Source organism: Pavona decussata, unplaced genomic scaffold (genome assembly GCF_977016875.1).
Source record: "Pavona decussata unplaced genomic scaffold, jaPavDecu1.1 SCAFFOLD_105, whole genome shotgun sequence".
In the NCBI taxonomy this organism is placed as follows: domain Eukaryota; kingdom Metazoa; phylum Cnidaria; class Anthozoa; order Scleractinia; family Agariciidae; genus Pavona; species Pavona decussata.
The window spans coordinates 1408866-1430000 of record NW_028145519.1 but is presented as its reverse complement, the minus strand read 5'-3'; the positions used below and the strand labels follow the sequence as shown (position 1 = coordinate 1430000).

Below are 21135 nucleotides of genomic sequence, written 5' to 3'. Positions count from 1 at the left end.
TTCCACTGTGAAACAACAATCAACAGCTCGTTATAGACTGCCAGAGGGGACCAGACTGACACATCTTCGCTGCGTCGTCCACATTAATTGGTCTTAACAGTTCCACCAACTTCCCAAAAAATCATAAAAATTAATTATTAGCCCAACCCCAATACAACGAAGATCTTGGTCAAAGCGAGGTTTCGTTTATAACAAGCCTCGTTATAACGTAAACATTTTCTTGTCCCTTGGCACTTCGCTATATTGGAGTTTCATTTATCCGGCGCCGAATCGGCCACTATGGACTGTAGCAGTTCATTTTAGACAGTAAATTCTAGAAAACTCGAATGCCCAAACCAATGTGACCGCCATGGAGGGGGTTGGGGTGAAAAATATCTCTCCCACCACTCCTCACTCGTTACAATGAAATAAACATGTAAGCCACGAGAAACTCAGACTATTGTTCAACAGTGAGTTTAAGTAGACGCTTTATTATCCTTAACTGCGTTTTTCTAGAAAGGTCGAAATTTAAGTTTACACAATGCAATAATCGTGATATCACTAGGCTGTGACAGCTTGGTCGCAACTGCGCTATCAGCATACGATCGAATAGACATGATAGCCAAATGGATAATAACGTGGTAATCGATTCAAAATGTGCACTTTTTTTTCTCTTCTTTCAATATCTGTTTGTTGACTTCATCAATGCGTGTCGCCTATCAGCATTTTTTCTTCGGCGTTAAGCTTCGGAGAACAACGTGGAGATTGTAAGCAGTCCTGGTCTTCGAGTAACAGTCGAAGTAAGCCACCACTAACCCTTCGAGTGAGACCACGCACCTGCGAGTCATTCAAGTCATTCAAATTTAACTATACAGCAGCCTTTCCCGTAAACTTTTACGATAACTTTGATTTACATCTGAGCCAGATTGGGCAACCTTGTTCCCAGGGCCTCTCCTCTTCCCGTTCCCTGGACGAAAAGAGGAGACTCTGGGAACGTTTTGCCATACTGGTTAGAACGCAGTCTTACACGAACTTCATTCACAGTGTAAATTAGCGTAAATCTGACTGAGGAACTCTGCAGCAGTTTGACGTTACCTTTGACTGCCGAAACAAATTAAGTTTAAAAAATGTGATCTGAATTTTTCCAAGACGTTCAAACTCCTGGGAATAGATAAATACCTGTAATAGCGTGATACCTTTATAGCAAAACCTCAGCCTGTAACAGACGAACCGCATCTGTCAAATTAACAGACACAATTCGGCCGGTGTCAGCAACTGAAGCATTCGCAGTCGTGACGACCATTTTGAAAGTAGAGCATACATCGCACGAATTATGGTCTTAGAATGTAAATCTAATGTTAAATCGATAAAATTTGATTTCTGAAACTTTCACAGCTACCGGGTGTAGCTTTGCTAAGAAGTATGCAGTCGTATTTTCGGTTTTACACTGGCAAACTTCTCTCTAAAGTTCCAGGCGAAATTCTAGCAAAAAAATTCGTAGACACTGAAAAAGCAGATGATATTTCCTAGTACAGGTATGAACAAAAGCATTAACCAGCTGGATCTATTTCCAGTTCAGTGTATTAACTTTGCAGTTTCAAACAATGTCCTACAAACTCTATATGGTCCTATATTTCTTGCCACGTTTGCCCTAATTTCAAACTGGTGATCACGTCATAGCTTCTACAGCGAAGGTTCAATTTGGCGAGATTTTGTTTTTCAGTGATTATTCTTCATAAACATTTCTTCAACTCCTGTAGCTTTCTAAATGCGGCGCAGAGTTGTCCACAACATGGAGGCCACTATGCTATTCAACCTTATTACATTTTACTCTGAAGCTTGGTTGGGATTGGTTTGTTTGGCTTCTCTTACGGAGTGTATCACAGCACCCAGGCAGACTACACAGACGAACCCCATGACAACAAACAGCCAGGTCGTCATGCTCGACGACGGAGGATCTGAAAACGACAACCAGACAGAGAAATAAATCAAATAGGACGAAAACCAACAATAAAACAGACAATGGGTGAAGAAATTTTCGGTTGGAAATTCCGGAAACTTTTCGTGTCCAGTGAAAAAAACAAACAAACAAACAAAATACAAATAAACCTAGTAGTGTCCTGTAGAGAGTTTTGCGATTTTTCGTGAAGGCTAATTAAAATTTTCGCAAACATCTAAATTCATTGGCTGATCGCTATCTAATGTCTTTGAACAGTTGGCTGTCGGACTTTGCTGGTACACAGTTTGTTTCTCCTATAAGATACCTAATATAATTAAACTAGATTAAAGCACCGTAAAGGGTTAGGCAAATCACAGCTTTGATCACCATCTTAGTACACGTCGTGTCTATTGTTTTATCTAATGTTTAGTTTGATTAACAGAGTCGAAAAGGCAATTTCGCCAAAGTAAAGAGATTCGAATGCTGGCGTCTCGAGCGTTAGCCCTTCGTCAGAGGAAATCGGAGCAAAATGGAGCAAATTATTTTATCAATTAGCAGAGAGTGTATCTACGTTTAAGATCGTCTTTTTAGTTTGGACCGGAGAAAGGACAGGGTGGGGTAGTTAGTTTTGGAGGGTTGCTGCGTTTGGGTTTTATATCACAGACCATCATATTTTATCCCTACTTTTAGAAACTGTTTGATTATCTAAAACGTAGCCAGTACCTTGGTTCTTACCCGATTCCTCCTCACTGTCTGGTTCATCTTCCATGCTGTCCTTGTAACTCCGTAAAATCACTATCGGACCCCGCTCCAGGTCATAGATATCCGTATCGACTTCTCGTCTTAGTCTAGTATCGATCTTGTTATTGCAATCCTTCATGCAGCTGGGTTTGGAGTCTGTTAAGTTACAGAGTTCAACTTCACAATGGACGTACAGATAAGGCTCGACCTGACCATTCATGAACTGGAAAGCTTCGAAGCTGAATCGTTGCGTTGTTGAGGGACCGCTGTAGAATATCACGGTGTCGTCTTTTGGACATCTTAATTTAAAAAAAGAAAACTCGTTGGTACTTTAAATTAAATTTAAATTCCTTTAGTTTTTCCAACGAAACATGAACATTAAGTAAAAGTATTCTTACCCGTCGACAATTATGTCGTATTTTTCTCTCTTGGAGAGGCTGTTGATGGGCGTGGCATAGCACGTGTCAGCAAAAATACCTAACCGCGTGTCGGGGGTGTCTACTGATACTTGAAAATACAAACGTTGCTGCAGTGTCACTGCTAATGGAAAACTACTGTACTCTTCAGCATAGTCTTCGCTCTGTATACAAAAGACAAATTCGCACCTCTTGTAAGAGACAAAATACCAAGTAAAGGCGGTTTCAGACGAGGGATATGAAAACAGAGTCGTGGCTGATTACGGGGTTAAGTTGGATCATAAAGTGGCGTTAATCATGGTTCCTCTAGTCCGCAAGTCCGAAAACTCCGTCCTCTACTATTTCATGGATTTTGAAGTATTTACGACCCTTACTGAAGAACTGAAAATGAGTAAAACGAGAATGAGGATCATTATCATTGTTTAAATCCATATTTTGGTTTATTACAATGAGAAAACATTATAAACTTTTTTTTTCATTGTAATAAACCAAAACTTGGTTTTAAAACAGTGATAACCATCCTCGATCTCGTTTTTTCCATTTTCTATTCTAAATTGTTATATGGCTCTTGATTACTGAAGATCAGTTGTTAGGATTTATCAAAATATCCGTGTTTTGTACTCTTCATAAATACACTCAATTTATATGGCCTTCAACAACATTATCAGTCCAAGTATGGCCAAGATGGCACGTGGATCATCACTGGCTACATACGTGCGCTATACTCTGAAAAAAATATCAGTATATATATAACAAGCAAGCAGAGTCTATATGCCCCTTTTTAGATAACTCAGATAAGGGCTTCGAATACGAGAGTCACTAGCGTCTCCACAATCTTGAGAAAACAATATTGCTATTATTGTACACCTTCCACCCAGTTTGTGTTCCCTACCTTGAATATACTCATCCCGAGCTCAAATGTACCGGAGCCATCTTCAGGCGTCAAAGTGATAACTTCTGCTTGCTCGATGTTCATTTTTACCAGAGATGCCTCGGCTTGGTTTGGATAAACGCACTCGAATGGAATCTCCAAGGCCTTTATATCAGAGGAAAAAAGCATTCAGTTGCTTCAAGGAGCTGAGAACAAGTGGTTTATTAAGTAAGGATACCTAAAAATGAAAGGAGGTCAACCTACCTTGGGTCAATCGCAGATAAAATAAATTTTTCCGGGGGGCGCCGCGTTCTTTCCCTTCTTATTATTGGCTCGGAAAGTACGCCTTCACGCAGTTGGTAAATTTACTTCCCCACAGCAATATATAATAAAAGCCCTAATTCACGCAGCAGGGGTATAGTCGACAACATTTGTCAGTTCCCCGCGGTTGGTTGCCAAATGAAGGCGTGAATGGCTAAGGGAAGCTTTTGCGAGCACTGGGACTGCGCAGAAAAAAGCTGCCTCTCCGACGGTTGTTCTAACCACTTAACTATTGGGAGACACGTGTCATTAGGGAGTTTAAGAAACTACAACGGCGATGGCAACGAGAACGTCACAAAATGGGATTTAATGAGATAAACAACGTCTAATTCAAGGTTTTGTTGAGAACGCTAGCACATGGCGGGAAATGTTTCATTCTGTCTCAACTTGAATGCAATCCTGATCCTGGATAACTCGACCACTTTGTACGAGTTGAACGAATTGGAAGTAGTACAAGTTAGCCGAACTTATATTTGCAAGTGACGTTTTCGTTTCCGTCATGGTGTCTTATTTAAGTCCCTAATAATTAGGGAACCCAAACAAGGACGGCAGCTTCGGCAACGGCAACGCCCCAAAACAAGAGGTAGGTTTAATGAGGAATGGCCAAATGACCAAATTCAAAAATTTCTCATTCTCTTTCTTAACTTGACTGAACGCCTCACTTACCAATTTGGTTCCTGAGTAGACTAGGTTCACCCCATCGCCCAGAATGCCGCGTCACATCCCAGACTTTTATGCATTGTCCACAAAAATGTTGCGCAAGTTGAACGAGTTGAAGTAATCCAGCCTGTCGCTACCAGACACAGTTATGGGCGATATGATTGAGCTGCCGTTGCAGCTGAGTGAGAGCAGAACTTAGAAAGCCTACCATGACACACGTTAAAGCTCACGTTGTGAGGGTGAGGGGGGGGGGGAGGGGGCGGGGATTGTCTCTCAAGGCAGCTTTTCTGCCAACATCGCTTCACACAACGAAATCGTCTTGACATTGCTACGTAAAATAGTTGGTTGTTTCAGGCACTTTGAAATCGCATTTAAAATCGTTGCAAAAACCGTCTTAAAAGCACTTTACAAACCTGTAATCGGCCAATGATGGCATTTCTCGCATATCCATCTTTAACAACATTCCTGTAAATGACATTTTCGTCCGTGTATTCTACCGTGGTACCACAGCTAATCAGCGGTGTTGTTATGGTCACGTGAGAACTATTCTCTGTTTTCATTGGCTGACAGTCTGGATCTAAGAGGTGCAAGTTTTTCAGCTTGAAGCGGGGTATAAGTCTTCTGTCTACGTGCACGGTCATATGCTCAATCTCACAGTCAACAGTGACCATGTCACGACCGTCTTCAGCTTTAAAAAAAGAAAAACCGTTGATGAGATACAATCCTGACACACTTGTTCGGGACAGGGGCCTCGTGGGGCTGATCTAGACATGCTTTACAATATTAGGGAGCTTAACACATACATTCGTGAGCCACGGACGGCAACCGGAATTCGAAAGTTAAACTTTTGCTCCTTACCACAGACATGACTGTGGCTTGACGTTACAAACGCGATGGCGTGAAAACGTCCGTGGCTCAAAAACGTCTGTGCTTAAGTTCCCTAGTGATGAACAGAGACGTAAGAATCTATGCATGTGACATCTGTGTGTTAATGCTCAATACTAAACAGGAGGAGGGACGGGCGCGGGGGGCTCAGACAGCAAACATGTTAATGTTGCTGAGATAAAGTTAAGTGAAAAAAATTCAAACAGGGTCAAGTGTCTCCTAACTCAGTTGGCCAGGATTGTAGAAATTTGTTGAAAAAACCTCTTCATCAGACGCTTTAAGAAAGCTGTTCTTAATGGGTGAATTCTGCTGTATTGTCACTGCCTAAAATAGCAAATATAAGGTGGTATAATGACCCCGTATACATCACATATACGGAGAGATACTGGCGTATAAGGACGCAGGTGTATACGGGATGTGTAGTGACCAGCATACGTTTGATTCCTTGTACTTATTTATACGGAATCCTGGTACAAGTGTTTAAGATCCGTATGTTTTCCTGGCATACCCTATCGTATACTGATCATTATACAGACCTTATACGTCATACCATGTCCTTATATTTTCCGTATACAACTTTGTGTATTGACTCTGTACGACGTGCGTAAGGGACCGTATACCGATAATTTCATATAGCGTGTTATGCAGCAGACTTGATACTGCAGGTTGCATGGTAAAAGATCAAGAACGGATTAAGTCTGAATCCTGTCCAAAGGATTGAACGTAAGTGAGCCACATGACAGGTGCCGGTGATTATTTTCAGGTGGTATGCAATGAGGCAACTAGTATTTAGCTACAAAACTCTACTCGGGCTACCGATCGATCCTAATACGGACGAATAATTCATCAAGAAACCATGAAAATTAAAAACAACAATAACAACAACAACATTAACAACGAAAAGAGACAATAAACACAAAAAAAGTTGGAGTGGATACGATTAGCACGAGAATAACAAAAAAAATTACACAACTCATTGGAATGGTCATTAAAAATTAAGGTTGATTACTACTCTCCCCCCCCCCCCCCCCCACTCCACCCTCCTATAGAATGCTATGAGATTAAAATAAAAATAAAAAAATACCAATACTAATCCTGGCCGTCGCGTTTGTTTTCTTAAAACAGTTAATGGCGGAAAAATAAACCAACGGAGACAAAATTCAATAAATTTTAACCATAGTCAGTCAAGTTAAACAAATCTATACAAAGAAGAAGAGGAAATGGCGATTTAAATATTTCAGAATCAATATGAATTTTAAATCACGTAGGGTCAACGCAATTCAGGTCATACAAACGCTCTCGAAACGCTCGCTAAAGTGGTCCGGTGGTAGGCTTTGCACTTTGCTGGGGACTCATAGCTAATTGTCTGTTACCGAAATATGTGTTCATAAGCAGCCGACATCAAGTTGGATTAGAACAACAATAACAACAACAATATATTTATCTTTTGATAAGGCGAAGGCCGCTGAATTACCACTGTATAAGAACGCTAAACATCGATAAATTTTTCTGTTCGGATGAAGAAGGAAGAGTGTGGTTTAATAATGATTTCCGTTTAAGCTTCTATATACTCGTTATATTTATATAATTTTACTTACCTCGAGTTCCGTCGCTTAGAACAAGAGCAAAAACAATGGTCAACAGAAACGCCAACATCTAAATCGCCTGTTTCGTCCAAGAAAGCCGCTTGCCAATTGATGACTCCCTGAATCTAGTAGATTTTGACGTCTGAGAGATCCTGGGATGTCTTTATAGCGCAAAATAGATCTTCGCGTCTGCGAACGATCTCAAAACCTTTAAAGAAGGTTCCTTAGATTAGAACGTAATCTAAAAGGCTCTAAAACCATTCGACAGATGTAACCTTCTGAGTTCTGTGACATTCACGCACGACGTGTCGACACCAAGAGTAGCACAATTCATAAAACAAAGGATATGCTGTTGCGGCCGGAAACAGAAACTGAGATCGAGTTAATAAGTGTAATATTACCCTGAAAAGAACTTTTTATCGGTCGAAAGAGATACAAGGAAATTTTATCTTGCATGCGATGTTCAGTTACAACACAACCGCATGAACATTTAAAACTAACTGAATGCGAGGCTAGTATTACGTCAAAGGGTGATTCTACTCAGATGTAATTAAGATTTTACCTCCAAGAATGAAGAAAAATCGCCTTTGTTGTCAAATGTGATCTTCTTGTAGTCAGAGGTATCCTATCTTTTCCGCTACCAATATTTTGACTGGCACAACTAGTTTGGGTTACTTTATACATGTGAAACGACGTCTGCAACGTGCATCTTTGCTGAACTAGTGCAATTGTACGTTGTGTTTTCTTGTGTATTATTGTGCGCGCATTCCGAACGCTTAAAATATTTGAAAAATTTAAGCCACAAAAACAGCAGCAAGACCCCGGGGGCGGCTTAGGGGGGGGGGGGGGGGGGGTCTAAGGGAGGGGGAGGGGAGTTCTCAGGTAAATAAGTGACGACAGGAACTAATTCGCTCCTGGCTTTTTCGGGGTTACGTTGTGGGCAGTTTGACCTTTTCTGGTCCAGTTTGAGCCTAATAGGACATTTTGACTCCTGGGGGAGAGGGAGGGGGAAAGACCTCTCAATTTTTGCTGGGGTTTGAATTGTTTGTGGCTCGGTTCAGTCCAAACCTTGATTCTATTTCAAGCCAAAATATTTACTTTTCCTGGAGACCAGGTCTGAAAAAGGGTACTCATTTTCACACCGGTTTCTAGAATCCATCTGCCAGTTTCTGAAAATATCCACACCCGTTAAGAGGCTTTCAGACCAAAATGGTTAGAATCTATACGATATATATTTCAGACTCAACCAAAGTATACCATTTGGCGCCACAAATTTGTACATACCTATATAGCTTATATAGGGGAGTAACTCCCCGGCCCAGGATTCATTCATACCTCTCCGTCATTCGTATACCTGGGTATCACCCCCTTGGAGTCCTTGGTAGAGATTTTTACTATTGTTTAAGGGAAGTGGTCAAAACTGCTATACATAGATGGTGCTGCCTAGTACACCTCCTCCGGCCTCGACCTCAAAAGATCATGTCTTTATTGCTGCATAGCCACCCCTCTATCCAGTAGTAAAAAATGACAATTAGATTCAAACCTCAATTTTTTTTATCATACAATAAACTGTGTTTGCAAGGGCCACCGCGACAAAATAAAAGTACCGGATCCTGTGGTGAAGGATCTAGTCAGCTAAAAAATTGTAAAGCAAATAATCTAAAAAAAGAGCAAGGCTGATTTCACGGTCAGGGAAGTATATTTTCCAATATTTCCCTGACCGTGAAATCAGCCTTGCTCTTTTTCTTAGATTATTTGCTTTATCTAGCAATGCTGACTCTTGATAGCTGAATATTTTTGTGTCAACTCAAATTTTAAAGCCATTTTAATGTCGTCAGTAATTAATGTTCATGAGATAGCTGGTGCCTTCGATAACCGCCGTACTCTAGACAAGGTGGGCCCTCTTTGAACAAACGTCTTCTGACCAGTGTCCTTTGGGATTTGATTTCCCTCCCCCTCTCCGACTTGCCGGCAAGTCTGTTTATTATTGCTTTTATTTCTTTTGCCTCTTTTCAATACTGATCACTCAAAATTTGCGTAAAACGATATTTTTTTTTTCATCTAATGCGAGATGACTTGGCTCTGAAATGTCCACCGCTTCTTGAAAACAGAAGGGTGAATTTATTACCGGCAAAAGTCGAAACATTTCACACTGTAGAGCTTCTTAGAAGCCCATGGTAAACATTTTAATAAGTATTTCTGACGATCGATAGTTTAGAATAATCTGCTATCTAAGAAAAAGAAACCATTTATCGTGTTTTTCGTGTCAAGGAAAAGAGATGTTTTGAAGAACGAGGAACTGTTGTGCGAAGGGGCAGGATATTTTTCACTCCTTGTTGAAGTTGTCCTAGATTACTGCGAGTGTTTCTACAGACTTATAGAAACAGGGACAACATGTTTACTATACCGTGTATCAGCTACCCTTCAGAATATTTACTAAGTTCCAATGGAGTTTGCCAATGCCAATACGGTCCTCCAACCAGAATATGTTTGTGGGGTGGGGTGAATTGTAAGAAGCTGGAATGGAAAATACGCCCAGCGCATGGCATTTGAACATTTTGCGCGAACGCAGTTTAAAATTCGTTGGGTATTTGCTAGGATATTTTTATAATTTTGCGCGGATACGTAAAAGTAGTATGTCGACTGACCTTTATACATATAGTGACTGAATTTGGTCAGGAAAATAATTGGAACTTGGCCATAGAGTACGGAACTCCCGGCGAAGAACATCATACCCTTCACCTCAGTCAATTCAAACATCACAAAATGTTAAATATCCATTCAAAAAGTCTCTTTCTTTTCTTGAATGCCTTTTAGTGCGATACTTTGAGAAAAGCCCGAATATTCCCCGTCAAATTCAAAATAAGTTTACAAAGGTGGGAAGGATAGTCCTCTTGGCACAGGAACCGATCGGATAGGTTTCAAAATTTCGTAAGTCGTAGATGGAACAAATGCACACTTGCTATTTCATCAATAGTTCATGTCAGCTATACCATAGGCAGTTCCTTGCGATATGTACAATTTCTTAACTCGTAGATGGAGCATTGAGCTGTGCAAATGCGCCATATCAGAATGTATATATTATTATTATTACACACTTGCCGTTGTATCAATAGTTCATGCCAGCTATACCATAGGCACTTCCTCGCGATATGTACAATTTCTTAACTCGTAGATGGAGCATTGAGCTGTGCAAATGCGCCAATCAGAATGTATATATTATTATTATTACACACTTGCTATTGTATCAATAGTTCGTGTCAGCTATACCATAGGCACATCCTCCCGATATGTACAATTCGTAGTTTTACCAACTGTTTTCTTGCCTTTGTCGTTTCCGTTAGTTTCCGAGGGGTCCATAAAAGCGGTGTCCAAGAAAGGAGAAACGGACTCGATCAAGCGGCCAGAAATTCCCATCTCTTTCTCACTCTTATCTTTGCCAGGTCCCTTGAAGTAGCAAAGGATGAGGAAGCAGACAATAAAACAAAGTGGAATGGCCATTGTGAATAGCACTCCAAAGCTCGCTAATGGTGACGGCTGTGGTTCTTCAAGGACTTCATCTGCTGATCCTGAAAAGACAAGAAAAGAAGCACAGAAGCAATCATATGGATGTATTTCATAGCCAGTTAACCGTCAGTTTTCCTATAGCTACGACATCGTCAGCACGGACCTATTTTAAGCCTGAAATTCTAACTACAAAACGAACTCACAATATGACCAGTTCCCAGTTGGGTTGATAGTTCTTGGGTTCGAATCCCGTTCAAGCCAGGCTTTGTTTTCGCGCTGACTCCTTAAGTTGCGTAAACAACTGCGAGGGTCTTTATTCTATTGAAGATTTTTTAACGCAATATAGCGCGCGGAACAACTTTTCGGCTAAGTCTGTGGCGACGAGTTCCGACACGTTTTTGAAGACAGGTCAAAACCTGCACTGTGTTGTCGCGACAAGTCAATTCGTTAAAAGTTGTCCGCGCTGTTAAACGATAACAACTTAATGCAAAAATGATTTATTCAAAATCGTTTGACGTAGCTTGACTTGACTACTCTCGACCAAGTACCTCGGGAACGCATAGATCACTGGTGTTAGAAAACAGATAAAACAGAATTGAATCGTCAAATAGTCTAATAGTGCAGAAGACGAGTCCAGCTATTTCAATACAAACCGGTTTCCTGCTCGCTCTCTTCAGACTCTGGTTTGGGAGGATCTGTTGCTTGTGTCTTCTTCGTTCCTCTGTCGTTTGTGTCCGTGGTTTGTTTCTGTTTCTCTGTTGTACTTTCAGTGGTAATTTCGGCAATTCCTACCAAGGATATGATTCTCGTGTGACCAGAAGGGAATTCCCTTGCCTTGTTGCCTAGACGTTGTTCTACTTTTATGTGTAATTCATGAAAAATAAGGGATTTTCCATATGTAGCTACTTTAATTGGATCACCAAAAAGAATCGTATACTAACTTCTAGTTCCCGCACAGTGTTTAAACTAGCAACTCGTAAAACCCCATTTGGCCTCCCACCCTTCCCCCAGGGGCGTGTTCCGGTTGATGACCTATTCGGAGAGGCTCCTTCTGGATATTTAAAAGTACCTTTCAAATTATTTCGTACAGATCCACCGAAAAGAAATTAAGTGATTCAGCTGAAGGTGTGTGAAAGGGGTACCATTTTTAATGGAAGTTATAAAAAGGGCTCCCTTTTCTGTCAGAAATGGGTCGGAATCTTCACGTATAAGAGTTTGTTGACTACTACCCCTCCCCTTTTCGGGCATTGACCCTCCTAAGCAGCCTTCATTCTTTGTCGTAGGAGACTACATCATACATCATCGAGTGAGATCTGGGTACGAGATCAGTTAACTGCGAGTGAGTGCGAGTGTTAAACAGTATGCGCAAATTCACCAATATCGTATACAGAGTCCTCAGGCCCTTTCGCCAGCGGTTGGTCGCGAGGAGAGACTCTGGGGTACTGAATTCTATCACCTCAGGATTTCTGCGAAAAAAAAAACCGTTACGGAGCGCCAATCAAAAAAAATATTTTTTTCGAATTCTTCTGGCGACCAACCGCTGACCAAAGAGCCTGAGGACTCTGGGTACGAGATTGCAAATTCAATGTCTTGGTATACTCACGTGGCCTGCAAATTGTACCATTTCTCTCGGTTATGAATCCATCTCTACAGTGACAAACATAACTTCCCGGTGTGTTAACGCACGTATGAGGGCATCCGCCATTGTTATTCTTACACTCGTCAACATCTGTGTAAAATCATTAATGAAGGAATTATGGAACTCTGGGTCCGGTTTCAAGAAAAAAGAAATCGTATAGTAATTCCCGCGAAATAAAAGATTTCGCAAAAATGTTCTCAAACTTGCTGTGATTATTCACTACTATATATTATTTCGAGAAATGTAATAAAAAAGATAAATCACGGTGTCCGCGAAACGGCTACAATCCACTCAATTCTCCCCATAATCAGTTATTGTCATGTCTGGTGGCAACTGAAGTTACACAGATGAAGCAGAATTTAGAGAAACTTTGTACCTGCAATGCTCGTTTAGGAGAAAATAACCATTTTGTTATTGGCTGGGCTTACCATCAAGGAAAACACACCATGTTTTCAGCGTACGCTCGCTAATGACATAACAAATTATGCGCGGTAAGAATGCACAACGCAAAAGGCAATTTCCAAGTTGCCGTGAACCTCATTATGAGGGCGAGGCTAAGTGCAAAGTTTTTGTTACGAAAATCAGCTTTCATTCATATATAAACCAACCTAATGAAAAAAATGAAAAGCTTTGCAATTAGCCTCGCTTTCATAATGAGGCTCACAACAAATCGGAAATGGCCTATTTAATGACCACATGACCACGATTATCCTGGATTTGATGGTCGCCTGTCATTGAATAGTTTCGCGTTAGCACCAAGGGTCAGAATTATTTTGCACTATCCTCATCAATTTACTAATTCTAATTCTAAAATGACGTTTGGCGTTTGCCATAAACGTGATCCTAAATCTCTCTTCTTTTAGTTTTTTAACCCTTTAAGTCCAAATAGTGACAATCATACAATTTCTCCTCACAGTATTACAACCTGATCAAGCATTCAGCTTATGAGAAAGAAAAAAAAAAGGAAATGATCTCCGAAGACGAAATGTTGGTGTTTTAACGAATTCTCCTAACAAGTTTCATAAGAAAAATAAGGAGAATAGTGAGGAGAATCTACATTTTGATAATGGGCTTCACCCTGGCTCCTTTTCGTAATTTTAGTCAGCATTGTTCCTTACCTTCACAGTCTGTACTTCCCTCTGTTTCCACGTACCCTCTGCCACAAGAACATTTGTAGCTTCCGGGAATATTTACACAAGGTTGACCACTGCAGATATTTTTCTTATTACATTCATTCGCATCTGAGTTAGAAAAGCAATTGAGTCGTTAATTAACATGCAGCGATGTTTAAAAGAAAATAAATACCTTACCATTCCTCGAATCAGTATATATGTATATATTTTAAACAGTTAACTGTGCTTGGCAATAAAAGGTAAAGTCGCACTAGAGCCTAAGTGGACCACAAGGTCGGAGCTTAACCCGTTTTCCGTAGCATGAAGCAACTGGGAGCATTGCTACTCCCCCTGGATGGGATGCTACTCCATAACAGGGTTCAGGCCCCAGCCGAGTACGTTCACGGTCCCTATCTAGACACTTGGCTGAAGAGAGACAATGTGGAGCAAATTTTTTTTTGGCAATATAAAGGAACCAACACAGTAATGCAAAGACCAACCCATCCTCGAAATACCGACCCTCCGACCTTCCGATCAAAATTTCAACGCGCTAACCACTACAGCACCTTAGCTTATTTCGTTCATCTTTCTGGCTGCTTTTAATTTCTAAATCTAAATCTAAATGTCGGCTAAGTCGTGGGACATCACGACAACTCTAAAATAATAATAAATAAAACTATACTAAAATATACAAATACCAATAAAAGTTAATCTACCAATAAGAATTAAAAAAAATTGAGGGAGAGGTTGGCATCTCTTGTAGATTACATAAAGCTACACGCGCTTCATGATTAACATATAGCAATTTGCAATTACGCAGGCAGTTATTCGATGGAAAATCTTCCATCCCGTCTGAAAAAGGCCTGGGATATTGTACTTTTTATTCAGTGCACGAGCGGGCGGAATTCTGTTAATCGTGGAATCTGAATGGTTCCGGCCGGCAGTGAGCGGAATTTTGTCGATCTTGCCCGCGAACCAGAGCAGATTTGTTGCAAGACTTGGGCCTGGTTTCTTGCGGAAAAAATGAACTAAAAAAATATACCATCACATTGATCACATAGCGCATATGCCACACATCGACATTCAAATCCTAGCAGCATGCAGGATGTTTGTCACAAGAACCTAGTTTTTAATGATCTTGGCTTCCACGAGTCTCCTGTAGCTCAGTGGTAGAGCATCCGAACTAGTACTCGGAATGTCTTAGGTTCAACTCCTGATAGGAACACTCGCATTCCTTTTTTCCGAGTATGCTTGTGTCACTCACTGAAAACTGGCCTTGGTCCCAATACGGACCTCCAGGCCGGTGAATGACATATATTACCATCGAAATACCAAAGTCTTTCAAAGTTTCCTGGATCTTTATTTTTACTTGCTGCGCATTAAGTGTGCTTACCTCTGACGCATATGTAACATCTTTGAGCGGTGCACTCTCTTCCATACCAATAAATGCTCTTGGTTGGGTGAACTTCTGTGCAATTTTTATCCAGGCGATCTTTCATTGGTTCTTTCCTGTGCCATTTCGCGTATTTTAATTCCGAACTTAAATCGTCCAACCACACCCATCGTGAAATATTTTTGGGATGACGGTGAAGCCCTAACCAGGACCCCTCGGACAAGCAACGCACACTTGAGTAATGAGAAGCGACGAATGCGTTTTCCGTATCCGAGGAAATAGTCACGAGGTCGCCCCCAGTTGCTTTGCAGCGCTCACGGGCACTAAACCATGTGGCTGTCTGGTGCGAGAAGAAGTAACACGAACCTTCTAATAACGTCCAGTTGGTTGGGCAAGAATTACCTGTCAGATTAAAAACATTGGCAACAATCAAAGATTAGGGAGTGCGTTCGATGATTTCGACCCCAGGCCTCTGCAAAATCTGCGACGGATGCCAGATACGCGTCTCAAGATCCATTCATTCATTTGTTTATCGATAGAGTGTTGCATACAATTTTGACTCCAAACGCAATTAGGAGTGCGTTCTTTCTACGTCAGACGCAATTACTATTATTATTAATATTATTAATATTATTATTATTATTATTATTATTATTATTATTATTATTATTATTATTATTATTAGAAAAAGTTTATACCTTCCATATAGCTTTTTCAACGTGCATTATCGAATGGAACTATTACTTTCAAAAATCTTACCCGCCATCGTGTACGATGTTCGCATATTTTAAGGAACAGTGCACACGTATCAGTTTTCGATCATTGTACTTGAAAACAAAGTTTATATTTAACAGGTGACACCCTCCGTCTAAACGTGTACGGACGAGAACGTGAAAAACGCTCCTGAAAACGGAAATTTTGAAAAAGAGCCGTCCAAAATAGAGACATGGAAATTGGAGGCTTTTTAAAACAATAATAGAAACAACAATAGGAACTAGCGTCGATCGTTGTGCATCCGGATAGCCACAAAACAAATGAAAACGCGGACCAAAATACATGCGTTTTACAAACTCTTCAATTTCGTTTTCAATTCAAAAACGCATTGTTGTGGACAGAACCGAAGCCAAGCTAAAAATAAAATGTAATAGCGTAGCCAAATGTACTTGAAATATCCTTGAAATAAAATTATGGCAGAACGTTTTAAAATACATAATCATCAACTTTTTGATGATTTAATTAGCAAAGATAATAGGATTAGGATTAGGAACAATTTTAATCTCGTCAGCTAACGCGGGGCACTTTCAATGCAAATTACTTACGGCGGTCCTTTTTTGACAGATATCCAAGTCGGGTTTTTAAAATTCACACCGAGAATTGGTGAAGGATACTAGTGGATTGATGACAAACTGACAATGTGTTAACCGCAGACGAATGGGTTTGTTAGGTATGCACATCTTGGACAAGATTTTTAATTAACCGTTTAATTAGATCACCAGTTTACCTCAGCACCCGCTAAACTTTACACGCATTTTCCACGCAAACCGTCCATCGCTCCGGCCAGTTAAGGAAAAATAAAAACCTTTCACCGAATATTCTCAAAATTGCCTTAACTGAAGCTTTTAACGCTCTAGGTAAGAGTATCTTCGGTTCGAAGCTCCGTTTGAGAAAACAGATTTTTCGTCGAGCAAGTAATACAATCTATTGTAATACAATTACAAAAGTCTCTGGATTTTTAGAGTTTTATTCTATAGTGTACAATAATTCCACTGAGTCTAACTTGTATAATTTCTGTTCAATTCCAACCTGACAGATAGCCGTCATTATCTAAGCTTTCTTGAACAAAAGAGTTCCATTTGCAGGGACAAACGATTTTTGCGCCTTGTCAACAATAAAGGCTGAGGGGTAATTAGCATTCGGTTGTTATAAAGAGTCCGATTGTTCTGAGCAGAGCTTTCAATGGCCTTCGATGATTCTCTTAATTGCTGAGTTCTTTCTCATCCATCTAATGTCCACAATTTACAACGGAGATCAGCGGAATCTCACTCCCTTAAATGTTATTTTACTAACATCCGGCAGTTGTTCTGAAAGTCAGCCTTCTGAAATTTTGTTATCACTAAGAAATGACATTCAACATCTCACGGCACCATCGTGACAAAAAATGTTTGTCGCTGTTTGTATTTTCATATGCATGCTGAACATAATTAAATTTCAAGAAACGCAACCGTAATAGCTTCAATAAAACTATCAGCTTTGATTTAATCTCTGAATAAAATTGTACAAAAACGTTTAATTTAGAACAAAAATTGGTCGTGTAGTTGTTTGGTTTAATACAGCAAAATGCTGCGGGCGAAATCTGTATGATATTGTATTTTGAGTATATTTTACCTCATGCCACCTGTTCCAATCAGAATGGACATTTGAAACGTGATGGGCATTTTCATCGTAGAATGCTTCAAATTCGACTGAAAATACCTCCTTAAGTGTTTGAGTAAGCAACAGTAACACTTCAGATTGCCTCCAAACGGAAGATTTTAATACGAAGAGCTTCGAGTAAATTAGCCCGCATTCGACTGTGATTGCAAGTATGCGGCAGTTTATCTGTTTTCGTAAATACGTCGTTTGTGAGGTCTGCTTGGATTTCCAAATAACTGCAGCTCTTCATCTTTACTAAGAGGTACCTAAAAAGAGCGGATCTTGAACTTGTATTGACTGTTTATAGTTATGGCTAAACATCACTGACTATTTAGATAATTTACAGTACAGAGGACTCTAAAGTCGTCGCAGTGTTGGAGCGTTCAAGATGTCGAAATCAGCACATCATAAGGACGTCACCGTGTTATAAGCTACCTAGAAACGTTCTTAAATACTCTAGCTCACCTTCAACGCTGTAAAGTGCGGTGGACACGAACACAAAAACACAGAGGATTCGACGAAATCCGTGACCGGCCGAGCGCGACATGCTGACATTTATATATTCTTGAGTCGACTGCTTTGCGTTGAGCCCCAAAACAAAAGCACGGCGGGTGACTGAATAAAATGGGAACAAATTATAAGTTGTCGATTGAAAAGACAACCGTTTTGAATGCCGAAAAAAACAAGCCCTCGATTGTTTGCAAACTTGCTGGTGATGGAAGAAACACACTTTGACAGCCGGTGCAATGCACGGAACACTGCAGATTATACAGCCTCTCTTTCAGGTTAGATAAGTAAGTGTTAACAGTCTTCACAGCTAGGTGATAAACATTTCAAGAATAAAGCAAACTTTTCCATTGTAAGGACACGAACAAATTACTAACAGTTTTGAGCAAGAACACTGTAACGTGGTGCAACTTAAACTTGTTAGGAAATTGACTCAGTTAGTTTTCATTTATTCGAGACTGAGCGGTTTTAATTTGCAAATACAAAAACAAAAATCTATGATAAAAACTCTATTGATTATCGCACATTTGACTGATATCAAGTGATGACAAGTCGTAATAAAGTTAGTTAGACAACCAATCAAAAACCGTAACTTACATTAGACAAATTATGCCATCTGCCTCAATCGTTTCGAGGTTTGATAAATTAACACAAATATTGATATTCGAAATTGAAGGTCTTTCACCGTGCAAATTAATCACTTTGCGCTTTATATTCGCAGAATATCTGTGGAAATTTTCCATAATACCTTTCTAGTAGAAGACTTAAATAATATACTGTCTTTAAAAGGTCTTTAATAAAGAATTAAAAGCATTTTTTACTTGTCCAGACTCAAACTATGCTGAGCCCTCCTGCTTATGTTCGTTTAACGTTGACTTATTTTATTTGTTTTTCTTTCAATGTTTACTCGCCTTTTCTTTATTGCTAACACTAAAATCAACATCATTACAAAATCACAAAATATTTGCAGTTTTACAGCTATGGGACAAAATCTTGAGAGAAAAATCTCCATTTTGTGAATTAATTACGCGACGAGGTTGAACTGAAATCTCCAGCAGGAGGGATCACTTGCTTTTGTTCCTCTTCTAGCTTGCAGTTATCAAAATGAATGCGGCCAATTAATTTCGCTAACCAAATATTTTGGTGTGACGCCCCTTCACTTAAGACATCCAACGTGTTCCTATAATCTTTGATTGCTTCTGGTATAGTGTACATAGTAAATTGAAGACTGGTCATGAAACCTCATGGAAGGGCCACCACCGTGTACAATCCTTTGTTTTAATGTTCGCACTGCAGTTGAATATCGTGGAATGTTATGACTGCATAGTCTCCAGTCACAATCAACCTTCTTCCCAGTAGTTTTTCCACAGTGCTGTCCAGACGACACGTTTGTATCATTAGTAGTTTTCAGATAGTCAAACCTGCAAAGAAACATATTTCTGCTTTGTTTGAGGAATCGCATGGAAACAGGTTTAGTTGTTTCTTTAATGGCTTTCTAGAAATGTTGCAGTGTTTCAGCTTGAAATTCAGTACATGATAATCGAAGAAAATTTATTGCACAGGTTTGTCTTGTTTTGACCGTTTCTATTGCTCGGTTGCTCCAACACCTTCAAAATCTATTGTGGTTTGTACACGGTCAAGCCCAAAGATGCTAACAAAAAATGAAACAAAGAAGTTTGTCAGACTTCATATCTATTGCCTTTTCATTGACTATGTAGTGAACAAGGCGATCAGTTAAAAAATAACATATGAAATAAAAATTATGCTATCCGAGCCAATCGCTCTGTTATGATCAGTTCGGCTTTTTCTTAGTCAGAGATTCTTAAAACCCCTGGCGCGTTCTTTTACGGTAATAAAACTATTAATATGTTTTTATATTTTCATTTGAACGTTGTTTTACTAAGAAAACAAATACATTCAACATCTCCAAAAATGATCACTGTCTAATCTGAATTCTCTTTAAAATACGGAGTTGGTCAAGTGCCAATGGTGGCTTGAAACTTTACAGAGTTCATTTAGTGTGTTTCATAACTGGGTTGATAAATACCTTGAAATTAAAATATTTTTATTTCAAGAAAGCTAATGAGTTCCATTCGACAGCTCCAACAATGGCCATCCTCAACTGAACTTCTCTTCAAAGTAAAATAAACAAATAAATAAATAAATAAATAAATAACTGCACGTTGATAAATACCGGAATAGGAAATTGGCGACAGATCTAGCTATCTTCTGTAATCAAAATGAGACAAGAATGAACTAAGCAAGAGGGAAGAATACTGAACAAGTGCATGAACTGAAAATCATGTTTGCTCACAAAAAAATAAAGTTCTTTATCGATAACATTTTGCAATGTAACATTTTTTTACTTGTCATTACCTCGACTGAAAACAGACTCTGTTTCCCCTGTTTAAACATAAATTGTGTTATAAAACAAATGGTAAACAGTTCAGCGTGCACTATTTAAACAATAATAATTCTCGGCAACTCTGATGCAGTTCTTTTCCACGCGAAGCACTTGAATTTTCAGGAAAATTAACGAAATAAGTTGTTGTTTTCCCAGGCTCCACCCCCAAGTTCATCCCAAGATACCTCTTTCACATACCTAAAAAAGAAAACCCGCATATATTTTCGGTTGGTCCGATCGAGATAAATGGCTCTTTTAGATACCTAAATGTCAGTTTTCCCTACCGTTTTCTATACTTCACCACGTGAGATCACTATCCTTTTACTTGTGACCTTCAGCCTCTTAATTAAAGTAGCTCTTTGAAGCGGAGCCTCTCTGTATAGTCCATTATAGGGAGTAATCTCACCCAATGTCGTGTTCAGGAGGTCAAAATGTTAAAATTAAATTCAGTTCTAGAAATATGCCCGCTAGCAAAATAAACCACACAGGAAGAAATGGACATTTTTTACTTACAGGGGAAAACGTCAAATTGGGCGATTGTGGGCAATTCGATCGGTGATGTAATCTAACACGGAATACAGTTGAAATGCTAAAAAGAATAAAATATTCCATTCTTTTGATGAGTTGCCATATGCAATAATGCAATAAGCCGGCGAGTGGCCATGGGGGGTGGGGGAGTTACTCCTCGGAATTTCTGGTCACCTGACCCTTTTTCACACCGAAATATGTAGTTTTCCAGTAGCCTTTTTCAGACCTTAGCTCC

The 21135-nt window shown here is 39.7% G+C and overlaps 2 protein-coding genes across 3 annotated transcripts; both read right to left on the bottom strand.

Moving 5' to 3' along the window:
- Positions 1–450: 450 nt before the first annotated feature.
- Positions 451–7727, bottom strand: LOC146471300 (ZP domain-containing protein-like). Of its 2 annotated transcripts, none has more exons than XM_085121087.1 (6): positions 7411–7727; positions 5341–5615; positions 3968–4111; positions 3058–3239; positions 2642–2958; positions 451–1937 (listed from the first exon to the last, which is right to left on the bottom strand). In XM_085121087.1, the coding sequence occupies exons 1-6, from the start codon at positions 7466–7468 to the stop codon at positions 1807–1809; spliced, it is 1107 nt and encodes a 368-aa protein (XP_084977213.1). In that variant the 5' UTR covers positions 7469–7727; the 3' UTR covers positions 451–1806. The 2 variants fall into 2 exon arrangements, with proteins under 2 accessions (XP_084977213.1, XP_084977214.1); XM_085121088.1 differs by having other exon boundaries at positions 2654–2958; positions 7411–7725.
- Positions 7728–9401: 1674 nt separating this feature from the next.
- LOC146471299 (uncharacterized) lies at positions 9402–18521 on the bottom strand. The gene is made up of 6 exons (XM_085121086.1): positions 17927–18521; positions 15050–15451; positions 13663–13785; positions 12509–12634; positions 11559–11693; positions 9402–10967 (listed from the first exon to the last, which is right to left on the bottom strand). The coding sequence occupies exons 1-6, from the start codon at positions 18006–18008 to the stop codon at positions 10663–10665; spliced, it is 1173 nt and encodes a 390-aa protein (XP_084977212.1). The 5' UTR covers positions 18009–18521; the 3' UTR covers positions 9402–10662.
- Between the last annotated feature and the right edge of the window lie 2614 nt (positions 18522–21135).